The sequence below is a fragment of the Kryptolebias marmoratus genome, linkage group LG11 (genome assembly GCF_001649575.2).
Source record: "Kryptolebias marmoratus isolate JLee-2015 linkage group LG11, ASM164957v2, whole genome shotgun sequence".
Lineage (NCBI taxonomy): Eukaryota > Metazoa > Chordata > Actinopteri > Cyprinodontiformes > Rivulidae > Kryptolebias > Kryptolebias marmoratus.
Window position 1 is genome coordinate 22533149 of NC_051440.1, and position 22500 is coordinate 22555648.

General features: G+C 42.4%; 1 protein-coding gene across 1 annotated transcript; it reads right to left on the bottom strand.

The window, feature by feature from the left end:
• Positions 1-1912: 1912 nt before the first annotated feature.
• Positions 1913-18443, bottom strand: tshz3a (teashirt zinc finger homeobox 3a). Its single transcript, XM_017418835.3, has 2 exons — positions 17461-18443; positions 1913-6083 (listed from the first exon to the last, which is right to left on the bottom strand). The coding sequence occupies exons 1-2, from the start codon at positions 17498-17500 to the stop codon at positions 2788-2790; spliced, it is 3336 nt and encodes a 1111-aa protein (XP_017274324.1). The 5' UTR covers positions 17501-18443; the 3' UTR covers positions 1913-2787.
• Positions 18444-22500: the final 4057 nt, after the last annotated feature.

Sequence of the window (22500 nt, forward strand, 5' to 3'; positions counted from 1 at the left end):
ATTTGCATTATCAATGGCTACCGGCTTGAATCCCATCTTTCAATTAGCATCCTTTGTTAAGGCTTTATTCTGCTTGTCAGATGTGAGTCATCACCGGGTTCTCCCACAACGTTTCACCAATGTATCCTAAACGTCGGAGGGCCGGGAGCAAGTCTGAGGCGGTAATGAGTTTGTGTGAGAAGACGGGGTCAGGACACAGTGTGTGTGTGTTAATTAATCTGTTCCCGGGTGGGAGGAACTGAAGCGAGATGATGAGATTTAAGAGAGTAAATGGGTGTGCTGCACTCGAGCTGTCCTCTGTTGAGTGAGTGAGCGGGGTTAGAGGGTGGGCAAATGGCCGTCACCATAGTAACCAGATAACTTCGCCGGCCCCAAGTCACTCAGTCAGTCACTCATGACAAGCAAAGCCTGGGAAGATCAAACAGAAAGAACATGATGTCCCCAGGCATCTTCAAATAGGACAGTGAATGGTTGCAAATTTAGGGAGTAGAGGTGTCTGTGTACACCTTCAATATGCATAGTTGAAAACATAAAAAAAATCTTGTTACATGGCACTGAGCCTGAATTGTGACTACTCTGATAGCATCAACACCTGCCAGTAATATCGTTAGATCCAAATGCTTGCATTGAGGGAATAGCACCTGTCAGTGCATTCTGCACCACTGTCAGCTTGTCTCAGCACGCATATATAGGATCCACTTTATTTTTTCCAAGGGACAGTCTTGGCATCCAGGTGTGTGCCAGATCTGCTGTCTGTGCCCAGGGCTCCTGATGGCTTCCAAGCCCCCGTGGTAATCAGCCCACTCTGCCTGCTGTTGTAGCCCGCCTGCCTCCTTCTCCTCCTCCAGTGGCTCGTTTCAGAAACATCTGGTGGTTTACATGCAGCACACACCACCTGCCAGACGCCTTGCAGGCAGTGGCACCACTTGTACTTCCAGAATACCCCACCCCTTACCCCCACACTACAACGTCACAGAAATCACCAAGAACATTTGAAATACACACGCAGGTATTAAAGGGATTGTTCAGTCAACTTTGAAGTGATGCTCAATCTAATAGTTAACAACAGTGAATACCTTATCAGCTGTGACACTAGTTGAAGCATGGAGGATGAAGAAAGAGGCAAAAGTCTTCATCCAGGTTAGGTTAATGACAAAATGGCAAATGTACGTATGCAGAGCATAAATAGACTGCATATGTGCCGATGGTGCTGAGGCCACTGAATGTATCAGTCTGCCAGGAGATGAGTAAACCATCGACATCTACACAGTCTATCGCTTCTTGCGCACATACATTTGCGTAGTAACACAAACATTCTTTGGTTTAGAAAACGGCAACAAACTAAACGAAAGGTGTCATGCAAAAGTGTACAGATCTAATATTACCTGAAGAAGCATTCTTTCACACCAGTGTGTCGTTTTTGAGAAAGAGCTGCTTTATAAGGCTGAAAAATTCTTTATTTATATATATATATATATATATATATATATATATATATATATATATATCACACACACACAGTACAACTGGCACTTGTTTGGCTAGATATTAGTCTTACCTAGACAAAGCCTTTTGCCCTTTTCTATGACTGATGTCGTGTCTGGTAAGGTATTAACTATTGATATCTGTTAGAGAGAACACAACCTCAAAAATGACTGAACTATCCCTTTAAAACTGTGATTTGGTGTTTCTGTAGATGTAGCTCAGTGGTAAACTGTCAGCTGATTTGAAAGTGCTTAGTCATAACATTGTGGGACAACACTGAGGAGAGGTAAAATTGACCATAAAATACATGATATTGCAGTGACCAGGTGTCTGTTCCCACTTTGATTTAACTGATTTACAATAGCCAATCCAGCATAACTTTTAAAGTACAAATTCATCTATTTGCTAAACATGAAAGAAGACAATATTTTTGCTGCAGTTAATTCAATTTAATGATAGAAGCACAAGGCATCAACATATCTGTATTGTGTTTTTATATCAAATAACATTTATAAAACTATTGTGCAAAACAGTGTCCTTTTTAATCTTCTTCAAAGGCTCTGCACCAGTGGATAGTCATAGTCCTCTTAAATTAGGAAATATAACAGTATGCATAATTTAAACAGCAAATTGTAAGCTTACACAATATCTGTACATTTATACACAGACCTGGATTTTAAGTGCCCCTTATTCAGTGATAATGAATAAGGCAGATTTTACAATCAGCAAGAAATCTGATAAACAATAATGAATAATAATAATAATAATAATAATAATAATAATAATAATAATAATAATTAACTTCTGCTGTTTGGCAGATTCTTTTAAGGAGCTCTCCCAGGAATTTGGCTGCTTTGAGGTGTCGAAAGATGACTTGTTTGAAAGGGCGTTTTCTAATCTCGACAAGACAGGACTGTACAGATGCAACAGTAAAACATGCAGTCTACCAGCAAACTAAATCCAAACTTTCAAAATGTAAAATAAATACAAGTCAATAGATTTCAATTTAATGCTGACCTTCTAGTCAAAAGAATCACTTTTGTTGTCTAACATTTTGAAAATGAACACAGACAGAGGAAGCTGAATATTTTTGAGATACAGTATATTTCCGAGTGAAATAATTGTCTTTTGAAATACAAAAAAAAAATCAGAAATGTTTATAGGCCAAACAGATGTAAACACCTTGTGCTGACATTTTGTAACAGTAGTTCATGGTATATTACCACACATTTATTTTGAAGATTCTGTTGTGATCAACAGTCAGTCTACATGTTTTCCAGTATGTCTACTGCTAAGTGTAATTTATTGTTTCTCTAATTCACACACATATAGCAGATGGTCCTCTGGAGACTTCCCATGGCTCTTGCTGAGGTGAAGCTTGATGGCGTGCTTAGTGGCAAACTTACGGACGCAGAGCTGGCAGCGGTACACTGCTCCATTACTGCTGCAGTCATCGGGAGATTGTGAAGGAAGGAAGGACTCCAAGGGCACAAGTTTCTCAGTGAGAGCGTTAGTGTCCCTAACAGTCTGTTTAGGGGACATCTTGGCCAAGTCTCTTATTCTGAAACCCAGGTGGGCTTCCAGATGGCACACGTAAGCTGATGGGGTTCGGATCTGTGAGGCACAGTCACTACAGAAAAATATAGGCTGACCAGAGTCCAGATTCTTGAGGAACTTGGTTCTGCCTGTTCTTCGTAGTTGGTACTTGACATTGGCCAACCAGTGGCTGATGGTGGTCATGGAGAGACCAGTGAAATGAGATATGTGCATTCTTTCCTGTGGGCTCAGATCATTAATGATATACTTCCCCTCTGAAGTCTGCCTGAGGCTGGAGGCAAACTGGGCCTGCAAAAGGAGGAGGTGCTGTGGGTTCCAGTTGGAGTGGCGGCCTTTGCGTTTGTGGCCATGCAGGGATGCATCGTCCTCTTCAAGCGTAGATCCTACAACTTCTGTTTTGTCTGTGACCCGAGGTCGCGAAGGAGGCTTTGTTACAGGGTGGGATTGTGTCAGGTTTCGAAGCATGTCTGAGATATCAGACAATGCATTTTCATGTAGAGGGCTGTTGGATGTGTAGGGAGAGACTACTGATAACTTTGCAGGAGTAACAAGAGAGATAGGAGAAATTGAAGAGGCTGTGGATGGGGGGGTTAGGGGGGCTGAGCCCACAGAGCCTCCTTTATCATTTTTACTTTTTGTGAGGTCGATAGGCTGGTCATCACTGAACTGGCAAAAACTATTATCAACTACACTTTCTGGCTTTTTGGTTTGTAATGGAGAGGCAGCCACAGCAGCCTTTTCAGTCATGCTCTGGCTGAGCCTAGAAAGCAGGCTAAGGGGGTCTTGATTTGGCAAAGAGGGTTTGGCTGCTTTCCCCAAATGAATGTTCATTACTGACTGAAGAGCACTTAGTGGGTTGACAAAGGGCTGCTCAGGAGGAGTATGACCAGTGATAATTGTGGTGCTGCACCTCAGTGTGGAGGAAAGAGGAGATTTTACTGCTGTGTCTCTCTTGGGTTCTGTTGCTGGGGATGCCCTTTCGCTATGGCTCCCCTTGTCACTGTTGACTGGAGTAACTTCCCTCCACTCTCGAGGTGAGTCAGCCTCTCCTCCCTTGTGTGATTCTCCAGTGTCACTACTACAGGGGGATAGTTGGTTCTCCCTCTTTGGGGACAACTGCTTTACCTTTTGCTCTACTTTTGCAACTTTCTCTGTCACTTTTTTCACTAAATCTTCCATTGCTTGAAAATTATTAGTGGGAAAGGGAGATGATTGATTTAGTGGCGGGGAAATGAGGGGCTGGTTTTTAGCATAAGAAGACAAAGCTCCATCCCCCCCTCCATTGAACAAGAATTTCATCTGTGAATTATTTTCCATACTGCCCTGTTGGAGTTTGAGAGCACTTGGGAACTGGTAGGCTGCATGGATACTGGGGTAGCCTCCCCAGCTTGGATTCCCACTCTGTGCCTTGCTGATAGCTGATGTCACAGTGTTTTCTAGTGATTTCAGAATATCAAGGCCCCCTTTAGGGCTCTCTTTCAGGTCCTCCTCTGTAAGATAATTATACTTTGAAATGTCATATTTTTCCTCCCTCTCAATATCTTCCTCTTTACCAACTGTTGCTGTGACTTCTTTTTTATTTCCAGCAGTCTCTTGCTGGGTGCACTCCTCCTCAACCTCCTCCTTCTTGATTTCTTTTAAAGGAGGGGAGGTGGCAGGGGGAGTTGGTGTGGTTTGAAGAGGTGAAGGAGAAAAGTTGGAGGGTGCAAGTGGTACAGACTGGACTCTCTGCTCAGTAGGTGTGGTGACCCTTCCTGGATTGGGTGAGGTGGCTTCAGGTAGTGTTTTGATTTTCTTACCTACAGTGCTGGTCACCCTCAGGAAGTGTCCTGTCACCATCATGTGGGTTCTTAACTCTTGGAGTGTATTGTAGGAGCTCCCACACTCCATACACTTGAGGATCTGGAGTTTATTGGACTCAAACTGCCAAGTGTAGCTAGCACCATTCTGGTGGCTGTATCGGCTATTGGGTGTGGTGTAGGGGCTGGAGGAAGGTTTCTGTGAGGGATCATTCAGTTCTGCTTTTGCTTTGGGTGTTCCTTCTCTTGAGCGTGGTGCAGAAGTGAGGTCCAGACCCACAAGCCCCCTTTTTTTAGAGGACATGATTTTGGCTGCCACAGGGGCCATGGGCTCCTTCAGAGGCACTTTTTGGTAATGTTTGGTCTTGATCATATGGACACTGAGGTCCTGGAGAGATTCAAAGGAGTGGCCACAATACATGCACTTCAAAACCTTCTGGGCATCCTCCTTTCCTTCCATCTCCAGCAAGGACCGCTTACGTGGTTTGGACCAACGCTTAGAACCGCTGCCCGCCTTGTCCTGGTTGTCATCACGATAGTGGCCTGTATTGTTCATGTGAACTGTCAGTTCCACCAGGGTGTCATAAGCAGCACTACAGCCCTTACAGCGAAATTTACTAGCACCGGTGAAGATCGAGCCAAACAGCTTAGGGTTTTGCCTGTGAAGCTGGACTGTACTGAAGAGGCTAGGCTCAGACGGAGCAGAGTGACGACTTTGAGGAGGATGCTGTTGCAGTGTCTTTGCCACTGCAGACTGATGCCAGTCATAGCTACCGCTGCTGCAGCTACTACTGCTGCTAGTGCTGTTGCTGCGAGTTTGCTTTTCTGCTGAAGCAGAGGACTGTGCCTGTAGTGGTGTGGAATTTAAGTTCAGTGGTGACCACAAAGGGCTGGTCAGGAAACTAGAGTAGATAGCTTTCATTTGCTCTAAGGTGTCCGAGGCTATGGGAGGTGTCTTGGCGTCAGCATTCTGAGATGCTGTGGCCTCAGCTTTTCTACAGGGGCTCTCAAAGTCTGAGAGGCGGTCACTGGACTCACTCACATGTGACTCACTGTCCATCTCTTGTCCTGAGAGCTCAGTGGCGTCAGCTGATTCCTGGTCACATGCCTGCTCCTTGGCAGTCCCTACAATTTGCTCTGCAAACTCCTCCTTCATGGGAAGGTCATCCTGAGGTACTGAGGGCTGTTCTCCTGCTTCTGCTTCCTCCACAGGGTGCTCTGTCAGCTCCTCAGGAGAATAGGCTGCAAGGAGAATGGAGACAAAGAGAAGAGGAAAGAGATGAGTTAAATAGCAAGGAGAGTACTTGCTATGTTAGAATAACTGGAGAAAAAGTTTCCCTGCAATGTGTGCCCGAGGACTCCCAGGGATAAATGAGCCATCTGTGTGGGAGCCTTTAAAGCTGAGCTGAGAAATTACAGTCATCCCATTTCACCTCATCAACCGTTGAGGTGTTATTTTCCTCTAGGCGAGCCTGTATTTATATACTACCCCAGCCACATGGAACTTATGCCTCCCTTCCTTTCACTCCTTCTATTGGAGGAAAACAAAAAAGAAATATCTTGGCAAAAACATAATGCACCATTTTATTTATCTCAGGGCACAACAGCTTGAAATGAAAACTAAATCTGAAATTAATGAAGCCCAATCTCACTGTGGCATTCTCCTCTGGGGTAATAAATGAGTTGGATCAACCTCCATCTGTCAGTTAATATGTCTGACGCCTCTTCATCTGCCTCTCCTCTGATTACACACAAATGCAGACTGACGCACACATGAACACAGGAAAAAAGCATTTCTTAAAAAGTTCAAAAGAAAAAGATATCAACATTTTGTTGATGAAATTCTGATGTTGATTTAACATCATGAGCGTCATCTCATGATGACTTACCACAGTCATTAGTTCATAAATTGTTAATATTTAGAAGGTGTTTGGAACTATAGGTTCTTAAAATCAAAAAATAAAAACTGTAAAATATATTTTTAAATAAAAGACCACACGAGAAGAGGGAGGAGGACGTCTGAGGTGAAATTAACGATTGAAGACCTGATGGTTATGCATAAGTGGCCTGTCACCCTTCATATTGATACTCAGTGCTCTTCATGAGAAGTGAGAAGTGTGTGTTTGTCTATGTATATGTGTACCCCCTGGCCCCACACATAAACAAACATATACAGATTCCTGTGCCTCTTGTGGCCACAAGTCTATCCATCTAACACCAACTCAGCCACCACTAACCCCCAAGACCCTGCTGCCCCTCTTCCTCACAACCTCACTCACAAAACTGCTCAACTTGAGGAAAAAACAAATAATCTCTGAAAATAGTGGATGGCTTGTAGACAGGTCTGAGGCCATTTGGACAATATTGTAAACTAAGACAAATGCCACAAAGAGAACCTGTAGATATAGACTGAAATAGTTTGATCACTCAGGGTAGACCTTGTGTATGGGGACACAAACACACATACACAGTCACACACATACATGCTGTGACTAAATCCTTCATCCTCCCCACACCCCCCACATACATATCCAGTCTAAACAAAAATGTCATAGCTGAAATAACTCTCATTTCCAGTGCTAACAGCCAATCTCAAGGCAGCCATGCGGCTGGCGCTGGTCTGATTTGGACCCTGGGGGCACAGTCAGCAGGCAGCCCCACTGCGAGGCCAGCCTAATGGAGACCTGGCAGGTGCGACCCACTCTCCGTCCTCCCGGAGATTTGGTTTGTCACTGGGTATCCATTACCTGCCACTCTCCGCTGATCGGCCCCGACAGCCCTGATCAAAAGATGTCGTTGGGCCCCAGTCCGCTTGGCAGTCAGTGGCATGTCGTTTGTAAAAAGGGCCAAGCAGGGTGTAAATAAAATGACATGATCACTTCCCCGGCCCCTCATGTTCTGGACACAATTATGATAATGTGGATGTGGGGAAAAGGGAAGGGAGGGGTGAAGAGGTAAATCGTTCTTGCTTGGGGAACACATACTAGATATACATGCCCTGCGTCCAGTGCTCAAATAACTCCTTACTCTCTTTTTTCTTTAACTTTGGCTTTTTTTCTTGTCTTTGAAAGAGAAAATCCAGCCAGGATTGAGCAATTTATGTGCTTTTATATTTACTAGAAAGTCACAGATGTCAGTATAAATCAGAACATCATAGCACATCGCTTGACCAAGTTGTCAAGTCACCTTTTTCTTCCTTAACAAGAAGATATTGCTAATATTTTTGTCACTTTTTTTTGCCATTTTGTTAAACTATTGCTAGATATAATGCCAGACCAGGCAACCACATTTAAAATACTTCCTAGGTCTGTTTCTGTGCCTTAATCTAGCAGTAAATGTTGTAAAATTTTATCCTGAAAGAGTTGCAGCCCTATGAGCTATTGTTCATTTGTTATGAAGTGCAGACAGCACAGAAAAGGGGGAGAGAAGTCCAAAAGGACCAGCAATAAAAACCTTTAGAGTCAAACCGTGCTCCCAGGCAATTTAAAATGCAAAACAAAAACCATTATGTCTGAGCACTATCTGTTAATTTAATCCCCAATGACTGATAATCCATCACACAAGGCGACAACCACATCCAATTATTCTCCCTGCCTTGACTGACAACAGAGGTGATTTATCAAGCTAATAAAAGGTGATGGGAATATAGAGGCTCCCTTAGAATAAATTATGAATATTTTGAACACAACAATATTCTTGGATGCAGTCTTAACTAATATCTAAGCATATGGTGTGAGGTGAATGTATGAATCTTCCCTGTGTGTGTGTGTCTGTGTGTGTGGGTCTGAGGGTGAGAGAAAGAGAAAAAGAAAGCAAGAATGTGAGCGAGTTCTTGTAATGATAAACCGAGCTGATGCCATGTGGGGGAAAGACAAGAATCATTAGGTTCTGTGAATGATTCCTTTGGGGTGGGGCTGGGTAAGAATGGTAGGAGGTGCACTTTCACACAATCAACATCTCAGTCACAGCTCACACAGAAAAGAAAAGCAATAAACTCTCACAAAACAACAAAAGCCACCCAAAATGGAACTTAAAAAAGCAACCATTTCACTTAAAAATTCACAACTTCAAACACACTTCACACAATCCTAAACACAGCTAGTCAGTTAGTTATATTCCACCCCACCACCACTACCCACCTCCGTCGACCCTCACGCACTCACACACAAACAGAGTCGAACATGCACGTAGATGCAAGTGATGAGGAAAGACAGTGACATCTTGGCATGCAGGAAGCATTCCTGTGGAGTATCATTTTCATAAACATAAGGGCCGCAGACGAGCAGGGAGAGATCATCTGATAGAAATACTGCAGTGCTGCTCTGACGATCAGGAACAAGAGCGAGGGCAGGGACAGGGGGTGATTAGGCAGGAAGGTGCTGTGGCTGCCTCTAAAGCAGAGGCTTTCATTCTCTCTCTCCCTGTCTCTGTCATACTGTTATTTCTCCTCAAGTGCTGCTGAAAGCCTTAAAATTCTTTTGATGTTGTCTTTTAAATATGCCTTGCGTGAATTAATAAAATCCCACGTAACTCCCAAAGAAGAAATCTTTACACTTTCGCTATGTTTTGACATTTATCACTTTACAAATCTGCATGCAGCATTTTATTTTTGTGCAAACAGAGTTGTTTGTAAAAGCTATCTAAAATTTATGCAACAAGCTCTGACTAAATTTAGTCCCTTTTCTCAAAAATCAAACTCCTGATGACCAAGAAGAATGTTCCACAGCTGGGAAAGCAGACTGGAAGCGTGATTACACCCAACAGAAGCAGGATAAACAGGATGTGTCATTAAAACCTTTACCTGCGCTTGACCCTCGTACTTAAATGATTGCTTGGTCAAAAACACAACCTTGCCAGAGGCATCGGGATTTCAAAAAGAGGCCTGCTCTTGTGCAGTCAACATTAATATATTTTATTTTTACTACTTTTTTTCCACAAAAAAAGGTGCAGTTTAAAAGATCTATTTCTTGCAGTTAAAAAAAATAAATCCTTGACTTCATTTAATTATGTCAACTTTTAATTAACTTGACAAACACATTTACAGAAATAGTTTATTAAGATTAAGAAATAAAAATTAAAGTGTTGTTGCCAAACAAATAAAGCATTTACATGTTGATTTTATGTGTACAATGTTTTAACAGCACCTTCTCTGCCTTAAACCTACACAGCCCCTCAGCAGGGGGGCTCGCACTGACAGGAAACAGCTCAAGAACATTGCAGGACAGGAAGTCACCTCAGTCTCAATCAAATAAAATCTGCTTTGTACTCTCTCTCAAGTTTCCCATCTGCCAAAAACTCTTTAAATAGATTAGAATAATTTAGTCTAAAACAGCCCCATTCTGTCAAAATAGCAGCAGATCAGTAACATACCTAAAATGCCTTTCTCTTGTACACATGTGTCAAAGTAACACACTCAATCAAACTTAGTTCGCTCCCTCTTTTCCCTTTGATCCTTTCAAGCTGCCTTAAAGTCCCATGAGAAAAAAAAACTGTAACAGGTGATCTGTGGCCATCTCAAAACTGAATAACTTCTGACATAAGTCGCTTCTGCAGATTTTACTGAAATTTGCACGGCTCTTTTTCTAGGTTTTTCAGATCTCAATTCTGCTTTAACATTCTTCTCATACAGGCTATCACGTTTCAGCCAATCATGGATGTCTTTGTCAGGTTTATTTGTGCGCATTCTCTACCCCCTGATGGCATTGTGAATACATTGTGTCCGCCAATTGTAGTGCAGGATGTGTGATATGGGAGATGGGAAAAACAGAGAGATCATTCTGGCCCCAGGCAAAGCTTAGGGCTGAACCTTGTCAGTGCACATGGTGAGAGGAGAGAGAGAGCGAGAGAAAGAGAGTGAACAAGTGAAGAGATTCAACCCTCAGCTGGTTGTTCTGTTATGGCTGTACCTCAAAGCTGCCAGCTGCACATACAGACCCCCATGACCTGAAAATTCATCCACTTTGTCTGACATGAGAAGAGCCCGAACACATAAAGACCTCCTGCTGCTTTTACACAAGATGACAAAACTTATGGAGGTCTCAGTTTGAAGCAGCCATAATAAATGATAAACACAATGGAAACAAACAAAACAAATCTGCACAACCTTCTTCTGCAGGTGCAGAATCAAGGCCAGTAAAAAGGAGGGAGACTGGATAACGTTTAAGTAATATTAGCCCATAAGGCCTGTTCTACCTGTTTATGCAAAGCAAGTTAAACTTCCTTCAGCAACTTTTTTTTAAATCTATTCCCCTTTTCTTGATGTTCTGAACAGTTCTTAAGCCAAGTTTCAAGTTATTCCTCAAATTCCTTGAACTGTTTAGGCCTCAAAAGGTCACAGGGTGTGTGGACCGAGCTAAACACTAAGAGGAAGGCTGAGAAGAGGGGCTAAGCTAAGCTAAGCTAAGTTAAATGTACTGCAGGTACACCAGGGTGAATCAGTTTGTAGTCATTGTTTACACTAACTTCCTGTCAAGGGCAGCAGAGTCACAGCTAAACCCAAGGGTAGAAATAAACACAAGGTAAAAACCATATCAGTTTTAAAGGTAAAAATGTAAACAAAAAAACTACAAAGATGACTGCACCTGAATTTCCCCTTACAGTTTGTAGCGCTTAGCTAAACCAGATGAGAAAACTGTAAAAACAATCAATAATCAATACATAGGTTAGTCTTGTTAATGGTTTTCCTTAATTCTCATCTAAAGCTGTGCTTCATGTTTACACTGGGTCTGTGTAAAACCTGTTCTCTGTTATATGCAGAATGTTGTATAACTGTCTAAAGAATATAACGGGTGTCACAAAGGGCCACACAGGAATCTGACTTGTAATACTTTGTCTGAAACACATCCTCAGCAGCAGAGAATCCACAGGGTCTAAGAAACTGATTGCAAATGTCTGGACATCCCATTCTGGCAGCAAAAGCCATCTCAGTAATAGGTTGACGGTAGCTGATCTGGTAAAACTTTTATTGTTCTGTTCAGCCTGTTGTACAGTACATTTAAATAATTATGGCTGTGAAATATCTGCTATTTGTTTAAACAGGAAAAAGGTCTACAAAATAAAATTATAAAACTAAATGTTCCAGGGAAATAAAAAGCAGCAAAGTGAAAATTTCCTAAACTTTTTTTTTCTCCTTTAGAAACTTAAACTTAAACTTTGGGGTCCATAGGAATAGAGTTAGAAGTCACAACGGATGTGAGTTTAAAATGAGAATTAAACTTTTGGGTCTTTTTTTAATCTTACAGTTTGAACTGCAACTAGTCCTGCATTCAAAGTTCAAACTCAGAGTAAGGGTTCACGGTGAAGGGAATAAAGTCGAGTTTGGAAGCGGGACAACTGACTTTTATTCCCTCCCACAACACACAGCTGCTGCCATGATCGCCTAGCAACGAGGAGGTGATGGACGCAGCCTAAAGATGGATGGTCACCATAAATCACGGTAGTGTGTAGGAGGAGGACAATGTAGGAGGCAGAAAGAAGGGAACAACTAGAGGACAAAAACAACAACATTTTTTCTTCACTTTTCTGTAGGAGCAGCAGCACAGTTGACCTTGCCTTGACCTCTCACTGCACTTTCATTCATAACTGCTGGGGAAAGGGTTGGTTGGGGACTTTTCGGGGCAAAAAAACTTTAAAATGATTATTACGGTACGCTCAGTTGTACTGGATCATTTAAAAAGTTTCTATGTGCCCATCAGTGTTTAATGTTTCTTTGTTTGTTTTTTCTTCATGATTCCACTAACTTTTTAAAGCTGATGATAATGGGAGTCTATACCTTTCATAATGCAACCCTCCAGGCAAAGCAATCTGGGTAGTGTAGTTGCGGGATAAACATCCCTGGGCTATCTGATTATGGCTTACTGCTGCGGCACTGGTGTCTAGTAACACAGAGAGCGCTCAGCCATCCATCACACAGTGAGTGTCTGTCTAAGGCTTTCCACCCTGCTTCTTCTCGTCCTAGCTCTCCAGTTACAGCCATACACGGCCGGCCTAAATAATATTCTTCATGATAAATGGCACTATAAGCCTGGTATCCATCATTAATCTGATTTTTAAAGAAGCATCCATCTTGGAGAGAGCCTGTTAGGGCCACGGGAGAGTAGAGCAGCTCGGGTTCATTTAAAGGCCAGGCAGCTGCATGAGTGATACCTGTCAGCCCTGATCATCAGGGAGCACGCACACACACACACACACACGCATTAAACATTGACGCCATATGGCCCCATGCACACACAAATACACACTTCTACAGTACTTCTGCACATGTTTGTTGTGTATATATTATACGTAAACAACACTTAGATACTTGTCGGACTTGTATACTTGCAAAGCATATTTCTCAGATTCATTCAGACATCTTGCAACATGTCACTGAGAAACATTCTGTCACTCATCAAGACACACCTCAGTGAAACTCAATCTTTCCTGTCATCTAAAAAAAAAGTTCCTTTCTGAACACTCCTCTTCAAGCAAAGGTTTCAGGAAAACTCACTCTTCCCTGGAAAATCACTCACGCTCACAAGAGTTTATGTGTTCTTCTCCTCCAACTTTGCACCTCATTCTCCCTACCTCTACTCCTCTTTGCTTCTCTCAGTTAATTTTCTGTCTTGTTTTTCACTTTCTTTCTCTTCCTCTCTGCCCCCCGCCCCCATCCACCTCCCTTCTCTGTGTGTCTGGTAAAGCCTGTTTGATAAATGACACACGTCACCGTGTCAGAAGCGAAGGGTGGGTCAGTGATAAATGACTCTGTTGAAAAGGAAATCGGCTCTCTGGCATGGCCGGGCTATTCTCCTCCTGGATTGGGTTTCAGGACCCCTGAAGATCGGAGCAGCTCAGTTTCCACGAAAAGAGCACACATCCCACCAGGCTCCAACACTCTGTACCTCTGGGAGGGATAGGTGGGTGGGTGGTGGAGTTGGAGGGATCCAGCCTGTCCCAATTGTCGCCACAGTGCAGCTGCATCTATCACAACAGCGGTGGGACTATTTTTACAAAGCCTCAGACTTAGTGTCAAGACAGCAGTCTCGGCTGAAAATCTTCACTGAAAGCTGAAAGGGAAGAGTGAATGGCTAACACTTTTCTATTTGTGACACTACAGCACTTACACGTCTCTCAGAAAGCCCAACCCTACGGCCTGACATCTGCCAAGTGCGTGTTAAAAAGGAGAGGAGGTCGATTTCAACGCCCCCACTCTTCTTCTCTTCATCGGCCCCACCACCAGCACCTCCTCCTCTTCCTCCCCCCTGTGCCCTCTTTCTTTCTTTCTTTCCTTACAGTCTCTCTTTCAGTCACTCACTGGCAGGGTGGCACTGTTATCATTACACAGGCAGGATTTATGGAGTCAAGGCCCATGGTAAAAACAAAAAAAGGTTGTCTGTCAATACCTGTGGGAAACACTCAGTCAGCGGTCCTCCTCCTTTCACTGGTGCTTGCAGCCTCATTAGGTATGCACTTATCAGACACATAGATCACAGACGTGACTCAACTTCAACGGAATCTCGCTACAGGACTTTCATTAGAACAAGGCCTGCAAGGCCAAAACATTTGCCTTGCTCACATCTGCAAACCAGCAGAGGCGGAGTATTGTTAAAGCTCGCTGATGATACTGGTGTGCATGTCAGCCAACAATTATGTCCCAAGCAGAGCTCCCCTGCTGCTTCCGTAAGGACATGCTTTTCACACATAAACAACAGGAAGCTAGACAGATACAAAAACAGCTCACTTCTTTTCACTTGCTGCTTTACAATCCAGTCACAGCATGTGTGCATGTGTCTGCAATGTGCGCTGCAAATGTTTGTATCATCAACACTTCGGTTCTGTCCATGTCTCGGATTTCTGAGCCGGCATATAGGCTGTAACTTATGTTGCATCAATGATGCGCTAAGACAAACAGATGGAGAGAGGAGAAACTTTACGCCAAGGGAGTTCAAAGAATTATGGCCTGACCCTAGCACTTGTTCTACAGTTACCATTCCTTTCATTAGTAGTCTCACAAGCCAAACCAAACACACATTCAAAACTGAGAAATCAGAGAGTGTGAGCCAGCTCATTTTGAGTGTGTGAGTACACACACGCAAATGCATGTAAACAGACATAAGTGATGGCTGCCAGTCTGGTAGATGTTTTCCTGACCCTGTAGAAAGAAGAAATTGTGGCCATGGAGTCCCGTTCAAATCATATTCACTCTAGCTTGATATCCAACTCTACTGAATTCATTATTACAAAAGTGAGCAAAGTAGGTGAAAAGAAGGATGGAGGTGTTTGTGACCCCTTAGAAATTCTTTAGACACAGTAAACACATTGCATCTATTCAGCAAAAAAATACTGCACAACTTACACATTCCACTGAAATAGTCGTGTTGTAAAGCCAGTGTTGACTTTCTGTTAATTTGATCGAGTATTTCAACTCTCTGGAATCATTTCAATAGCTTCAGGCCCCAAACTTGTGGTGAAGCTAATCGCCAGCCACAAAGGAAGGAGATTTGTATTTCCACAGCCGGGAAACTCTCCCTCTCTCATGTTTTCTCGGCTGTTTACATGGCCAGCTGCCCTTGGTTGTTAAGAGCACTCAGACCTGACCCAGGTACACAGGCCCATTTGTCACCTGCAGCAGAAAATTGAGTTACAGCACAACCAAAGGCGAGCAGCTCTGTGTAATATCAAGTTGATTACATCAAAGTGGTGGCAAACCTCATTGGGCTGGGCACCCCGAGCTTGTCATCTCCAATCACAGGGCCTGTCAGGACTCCATCAGCCTTACGGCTAATTGGACCAACGCTAATGAAGCAGGCAAAACAAGTTTTCTACTGTGGAGGGAGAAACCCTCTCAGACAGGAAAGGAAAAAAAGTGTGTGTGCATATGTGTGAGTGTGTGTTTGAGAGACAATGAGCGAGCAAAGCTGGATGCGAGCGTGTCTGTGTGTGTGTTGTTGGGGCGTGTGTAGATTTTTCATGCAAGTCTCAAGGTTGCAGTGGGCTGACTCTCCCCCTAAGTCCCTAATCAAGGCCCATCATCTGTCATCCTTTTCTTTGCTCTCTCTATCACCATGCTCTGTGCTGCAATCAATTCATCATCACCCTTTGTGTGCCACTGAACAGTTGACAACTTTATAACTTGCAGCTGCACAGGCTGACTGACAGGGGTGGAAGGGGAGCATGAAAAAATGAAGAAATGAATAGATGAATGAATGAACAAAGAAGCGTGGTTGCAAGAAGAAAAAGTTGTTTTCTAAAAACACAAAACGATCCGTATTACAGCCTTTTATTCTCTTTCGTCAACAGAGAAACAGCAGTGTGGTAGGGAGGAGAAAGTGGAGAGTAGAAGAGGACATAAAAAAAAACATCCTTCTCACTGATCTGAAATCAGAAAGCTTTCAGTCATTCTTTATGTGCTCCCCGCGGCCACTCTGAGCCAGTGAGCATGTACATTAGGCTGGGGCATTTTGATGAAATAAAAGCCCAGGCCAGCTTATGGCTAAACAGAATGGGAGCACTCACTCAGCCTGTCTCTGATTGACCATTAAAGCCATTGATGAATGGCCCTGTCAGGGGAGAGACAATTAAATCAAACATGAAACAAAGCCGTTGTGACGGCCCAGTCTGACAGAGCAAACCCATTCCTCCCCTCCATTAAATAGCACACGGCTCCTTTTACAACCCCGAACCCACTCCTCCCACCTCCTCTCACCCACTGTATGCTTGTTACTGTGTGTGTTCAAAGTGAACAAGTGTGCACATAGGAGTGTGATGTTCTCTTTTGGAAGTGTGTGTGTCTGTGTATGATTTCTCACTGTGAAACCACTTTGCCCCCCCCCCTCCCTCCTCCTTCTCCTCTTGTTTCACTCTTTTTGGTGAGTCACTTGACCATCAGTGATACAAAGTGTGTGTGTGAGTGAGTGAGAGTGAGCGAGAGAGAGTGTGACAGAGAAAGAGTAAAAAGTACACAGGGCCTTTCAAAGTGGTTTAAACGTGACGTCAGGGGCCTGCAGCACATGGTGGGAAGTGATTTTCTGATGCAAATCGGGAAGGATCAGATCAAAGCCGCGTGACAGCCAATCAATCAACCGTCAAATCAAACGTGGCAACTGTCGATTATGGCTCTTTCCAGCCCACGAAACCCCATTGTCTGCACTCAAATTGTTTATCTTATCCTAAAAGGAGAAAAGAAACCCCTCAGAGGTAGATTTATTTTTTTCCTTCCCTCCGACTGTGTGTAAAGAAGTTATGCGCTTGGATCAAAAATGCGCACAAAAGATCGTCTTTCTGGCACGCCTCAAGCATCCCAAAAAAATCAACAACACACTGATCGTCATTTAAACGGACTTAAAGTGAGAGATTTAACTTCGGAACACAAGGAAATAAAAGTTTACAGCTGCCGAGTCATCCGAGAGCAAAAAGCAGAGAACAACTGTTTATCTGCTTCGAAAAGAAGCGCAGCCGCGTCCGGGAGCTCAGGAGAGTGGGGAAAAGTGACAAAGCGCATCGTTGGACGGAGCAAAAGCCATAAAGTGGAAACGGAAATGCGGAGACTGCAAAGTGAGCTTCACAAAACAACTGTTATCACCCCCGCGGCTCTGACACACAAAGCTTGTTTTTACGCGTTTTTCTAGTTGGATTCACGTACCTGCTGCGCGCTTGGGCGCTTCTTGTTTCCTCCGTGGCATTTTTAATCTATGTTTCCGTCCGAATCTTCCCCCTGTTTTTAATTCATAGAGCTACCTCCTCGCCGTATCCGGGAAGATCCACCTCTACTCAAAGAAAAAAAAAAAAAAAAAAAAAAAGATTTACGCCTTCGTGTAGTAGACTGCACAACATCGGAGAGTCCGACGGGAAGGAAAACTAAAAATCATCGTCAGGAAATCACAGCCAGCAGGAGGGAAATGTCAGCAGGGGGGTAAATAAGGAAGAAACATGGATTCGGTTTAGTTTTCGGTGCGATCGCGTTGGGAATGTCAGCGGTGATAGCCAGCGTCCACCTCGGCTGCCTGGTCTGGCAACAGGCAAAGTTGAGGGATAAGAGAGATGATCGCGTCACTCACAGCGGGAGAGAATGGGCAAACCCACCGCTCCGTTAACTCTTTCCGTGTCAGAGAGGGGCGGACACCTCACGCCACTGTCCTCAGGAGCTGCCACTTCAGCCCTACGGCAGCTCGAACGCACACAGATGATTTGAAATATTTGATTTGGAAAAAAAAAAACAAACAAATACATCCTATTAAGAACAACAACAACAACAAAAAAAAAAACTCGTCTTGATGGACAAGCATGAAATAAGGTAATTATATTTCAATGTATTCATTGCAAAGTCTGAAATCAAGCATAAACAAAATCTTATCCTGAGCTAGATCAAATGGTGCGTTTAAAGACTGCAGTTTTCCAGACATATCGATATGCAAATCTGAAACGCGGACATGCACTCAATATAAACAAAGCACTTTTATCTGCATACTCTACTTAAAAAATCTGAGCATACATGCATATCAATACATCAAACTTATTAGACCTCTTCATCTTAAAAGGCTCTTTCATAGACTTTGTCATCGTTGACCTATTTTTAGTTACTTCAGCTGTTTCAGTAGGTAAACAAACTGGGGTGGTAGTCTGCAGCCATTTAGTTATTGGCTACCTCATAAATATTACATCTTAAATGGTGTGCATTAGAACAAGACTTTTTTTTTTTACATTATGTTTTGCTTTTCATCTAAGTATTTCCTTTTTTTCCCCCTTAAAATGATAACAATAACAACAAAAAAATCAAAATGAAGACCTGACAGAAACAAATCATTTCCTGACACAGGAGGAAAAAGTGGAGAGAAGAAGAAGATATTTAAAAAAAAAAAAAATCTTCTCACTGATCTAAAATCAGAGAGTAACAACAAGCATGAAAGGAAGGACTCATTACTTGAGGAATATAATGTTTCCAATTCTGGGACACATCAGAGTACCAGCAGAGCAGCAGAGGTCTCCTCCCAGCCTTTCTGGGTGGAGTTTGCATGTTCTCCTCGTGCACATGTGGGTTTTCTCCAGGCCCTCCGGTTTCCTCCCACAGACCAAGAACCTACATGTTAGGTTAATTGGTAACTCTAAATTGTCCCTAGGTGTGAATGAGAGAGTGAATAATTGTTTAATTAATTGTGTTTCTGTGCGGCCCTGTGATGGACTTTTAACCTGTCCTGGGTGTCCCCTGCCAGGGCCCTTTGCAACCTGGAAAGGAAATAATGTGTAAAGAAAATGGATGGACGGATCTATTTAAATAAATAAATAAATAAAGTTATTCTTGTTTAAACACCGAGATACAGAGCAACGTCTCTCCATCTCTGTATGAATGTGTGTGTGCACCTATTTCAGTCTCTGTGTCCGGATATGTATGGATGTTAGTTTAACATCTTTCCATATTTAATTCATAACAGAATATACCTTGTTTGTCAATTTCTAAATGCAGATAGACTTCTGTTATGGCTCTTGATAAGTTTCCAGCACCACTAAAAAAAATGCTGTGCTTTTGATGCCATTCCCAGTGGTGTTTTGTCTTTTATCATCTGCAATCAGAGGCAAAACTGCATTATATGATCTTTTGATCTACGAACCAACTCTGTGTTCAGATTCTTGATATAAATTAATCTTTTTTTTGCACAAATAATCTACTATGCAAAACACAAGATTTATTAAATATGTATATATTTTCTGTGCATAGGCCTAATATGATATATTAGAAGGCAGGATGATTTCAGAGTTAATTTATTACAAATATTTAAAATATTTAAGGTGATCGCAATATCACAGAATTTCTTTTTAATCTTCATTGTGATGGAACAAAATTATAACAGCAATCAAAAAAATGTAAGGCATATTTCCATAATGGGCAGGAATTTATGAATGAGATCAGCAGAATCACTTGTTATGATATAATGTATGCAGAGTAAAAGATGCCTTGATAAGACAACAAAACAAACAAACAAACTGATGCACTATTAAAGTAGAAATAATTAGAAAACCAAAAATTAGACCTGTGCTGGTTTCCTATCTGTCTTGTATTGTTCTTGTAGAATCTCACAGCGTTTGGTGCAAAAATAGTAGCTACAGAAACTCCTCTGCTTCAAAATGCAAATACGTGTGACGCTTTTACCTTGCTGATTTAATGAAAGCAGTTAAATGTTAGCTTTCATCACACTAAAAGCACCAGTTTTCTCATATGTTCACATTAGTTAGAGATCAAAGCCAGCTAAGAGAAACTGTGTTAAGTCGAGGTACCATGGTAAGGAGTTTTTCCACCACTTGTCTCTGTGTTTCCTCGAGTCAGCCTCTTTTTTTGCAGAGAGCGTGACCTCCTGTGACTCTGATGTGCACTAACCTCTGTCTTCCAAATGCAGAAACCCAAACATGCTGCTTGTGGATACTCAGTGCCACACTCATACAGTATTTAGGAAACACAGAGCCCAAAAAGGTTTGGCCCCATACACTTTTTCCCTTTTTCTGTCTCAGCCGCGCTCCTAAATGTGCATGTTAAAGCATCATCATGCATAGAAGAATTAAAGGCCTCTCTCAAGTCGCCCCTCTCTCCCCGTCTCTCTGAGAGCACAGAGGCTGGGTCTCTGTCACTTTAACAACATGAAATTACAACCCAAATGGGATGTCAGGGGTTAGCAGTGTCTCTAAAAGAACTATGCGAATATATTTCCTCCTATGGACTTGCCCCCGTTCTGACCTCCCGTAGGAACAAGAAGTAACACAGTGATTGGCGTTTTTACAGCCAAATTAAACCGTCTTGCAGCCTGCTGAAGGCAGCAGGAGAAAGCAGCCGTTCCAAAATTAGTGAGCCATCATCATGACAGAAAGTAGTGGGGACATGGTGTCATCCAGTCACGGTATCGATTAACCCATAAATAGTATATGGCCCTTACACTGCGGCTCTCCCAGGCTTACACTGTAAATGGAAGCTATCTCAGCTGTGCATCTGTCTTGTTTTGGTCTACACGCTAAAAACCTGACTTCTAAAGACTGTAACTTGGCTGGGTGCTTGGTTCGTTGTGAGAAAGAGGGAAGCATGCATCTAATTAGTGTTATGCAAAACATTTATGGCTATTTTTTGAGTTTTATTGTTAAAAGTAAACACAATGTGACATATTTAGTTAGGGTTAAAAGGGAGTTTTCTATATGACTCTTGCATATTTTTAAATAAAAATTCAGATTTGTTTTTTGAAGAACCAAATGTGATCCTCTCTATTGTCAGGTAGCCCTGTTTCATTACTCTTCTCCTTTTTGCTTTTGGCATTAGATTATCATTAAAAGGGATCATCTGTCAAGCCTGCATTGATTTGCACACAAGTTCACCTAATCAATCTCAAAGTTGCGATTAAACAGCACTCGCATCCTCTTTTTTTCCATGAAAGTCTTTTGGCAAAAACAAAAAGGAGACGAGGCCTTTCAATTTCATAGCCTCCAGAACACTCGCGTATTCATTGAGCTCTACTTTTTGCTTTTAACCTCTCTGCAGGAGGCAGGACTCATGACATCTATGTACGGCGCTTCTATTCACAATGGTATACAGCCTTCAGATGTGCGCTGCAAGTGATCCTTCAATACCATCAAGTTGCTCTTATTGGCCTGCACTCAGCTTTATGGGCCTGTTCAGAAAAGTAGCAAAGCCAGATAGTAAACGGACAGTTTTGTTCTCTAAAGAAAATCCATTAGACAACATTTGTCCAAACTTTAACGATCAGTCTTCTGTAATAAGGAAAAAAAAAAAGGCTCGACTTAGTCTTTATTTGTTTCCTGCAAACAGATAATTCAGTTTATCTGCGTGCATGCTTGTTGGCTTATCTGTGTATTCATGTGGTTCACGTGTGACTGTGGGTGCATAATGCATGGCCATGTTGTGAAGAATGATTGCTTTATTCCTGCCTTGTAGGTGCTACGGGGGCCAGGGACGTGTCTTTGGGCAGCTGTATGGATGGCTCGAGGAGGTCTCCATCATTCATAAAGCACACTCCTACATGTAGAATTGATCTTGCAAAGAAACAGGGTGGCAATAGCAGTTCATCAGTCTTCCCAAACCACAAATCACTCTGAGGTGTCTCCCCCCTGGGAAGGATGTGACACCATTGTCTGCGCAGAGGTCCCAGGAACTTTCGCTCACACGGTGGCCTCAAAGTATTCGTTGAAATGTGAAAAGGGTTTTTCTAAATATAAAACAGATGAACTTCAAATATTAGAACGCAAAAACAACATTAACATTAATTCCACTATTTGTCGTATGAATGCTGAGTCAGCATTCACATTATAATGATCCTGTTTCTTTTTATTTTTCTATATGTTTTCCAGCAGCTCTTTCTGCAAACTTTGTTATTTTAACCTTTCATGTATCAAAACATTCACCTCATTCAAGGAGATGGGTGCTATGACTTTTAGTGTATCTAACTTTTATACATTTCAGAAATATTTACCTTTTGTTTGCATTTTTGTCTGTAATGAAATACATGGAGATTTATTGAAATACTTCAAAACATCAATCTCTTTGAAATCTTCTGAAAACTCTGTTTTTGTCTTTTTATGCTCCTTTTAGTTTTTCAATAATGTTTTGCTAAATTTAACTTCAGCTGGCCTTTTGCTACTTTTACCCTTTAGCTAGCATTTTATTAGCATTTTTCAGACTTTTAGCTAGCCT

Coding starts and splice junctions, on each gene's coding strand:
- tshz3a (XM_017418835.3), bottom strand. CDS start 17,500: ATGCCACGGAGGAAACAAGAAGCGCCCAAGCGCGCAGCAG. Junction 6,084..17,460: donor AGCGCCCAAGCGCGCAGCAG/GTACGTGAATCC, acceptor TTCTCCTTGCAG/CCTATTCTCCTGAGGAGCTG.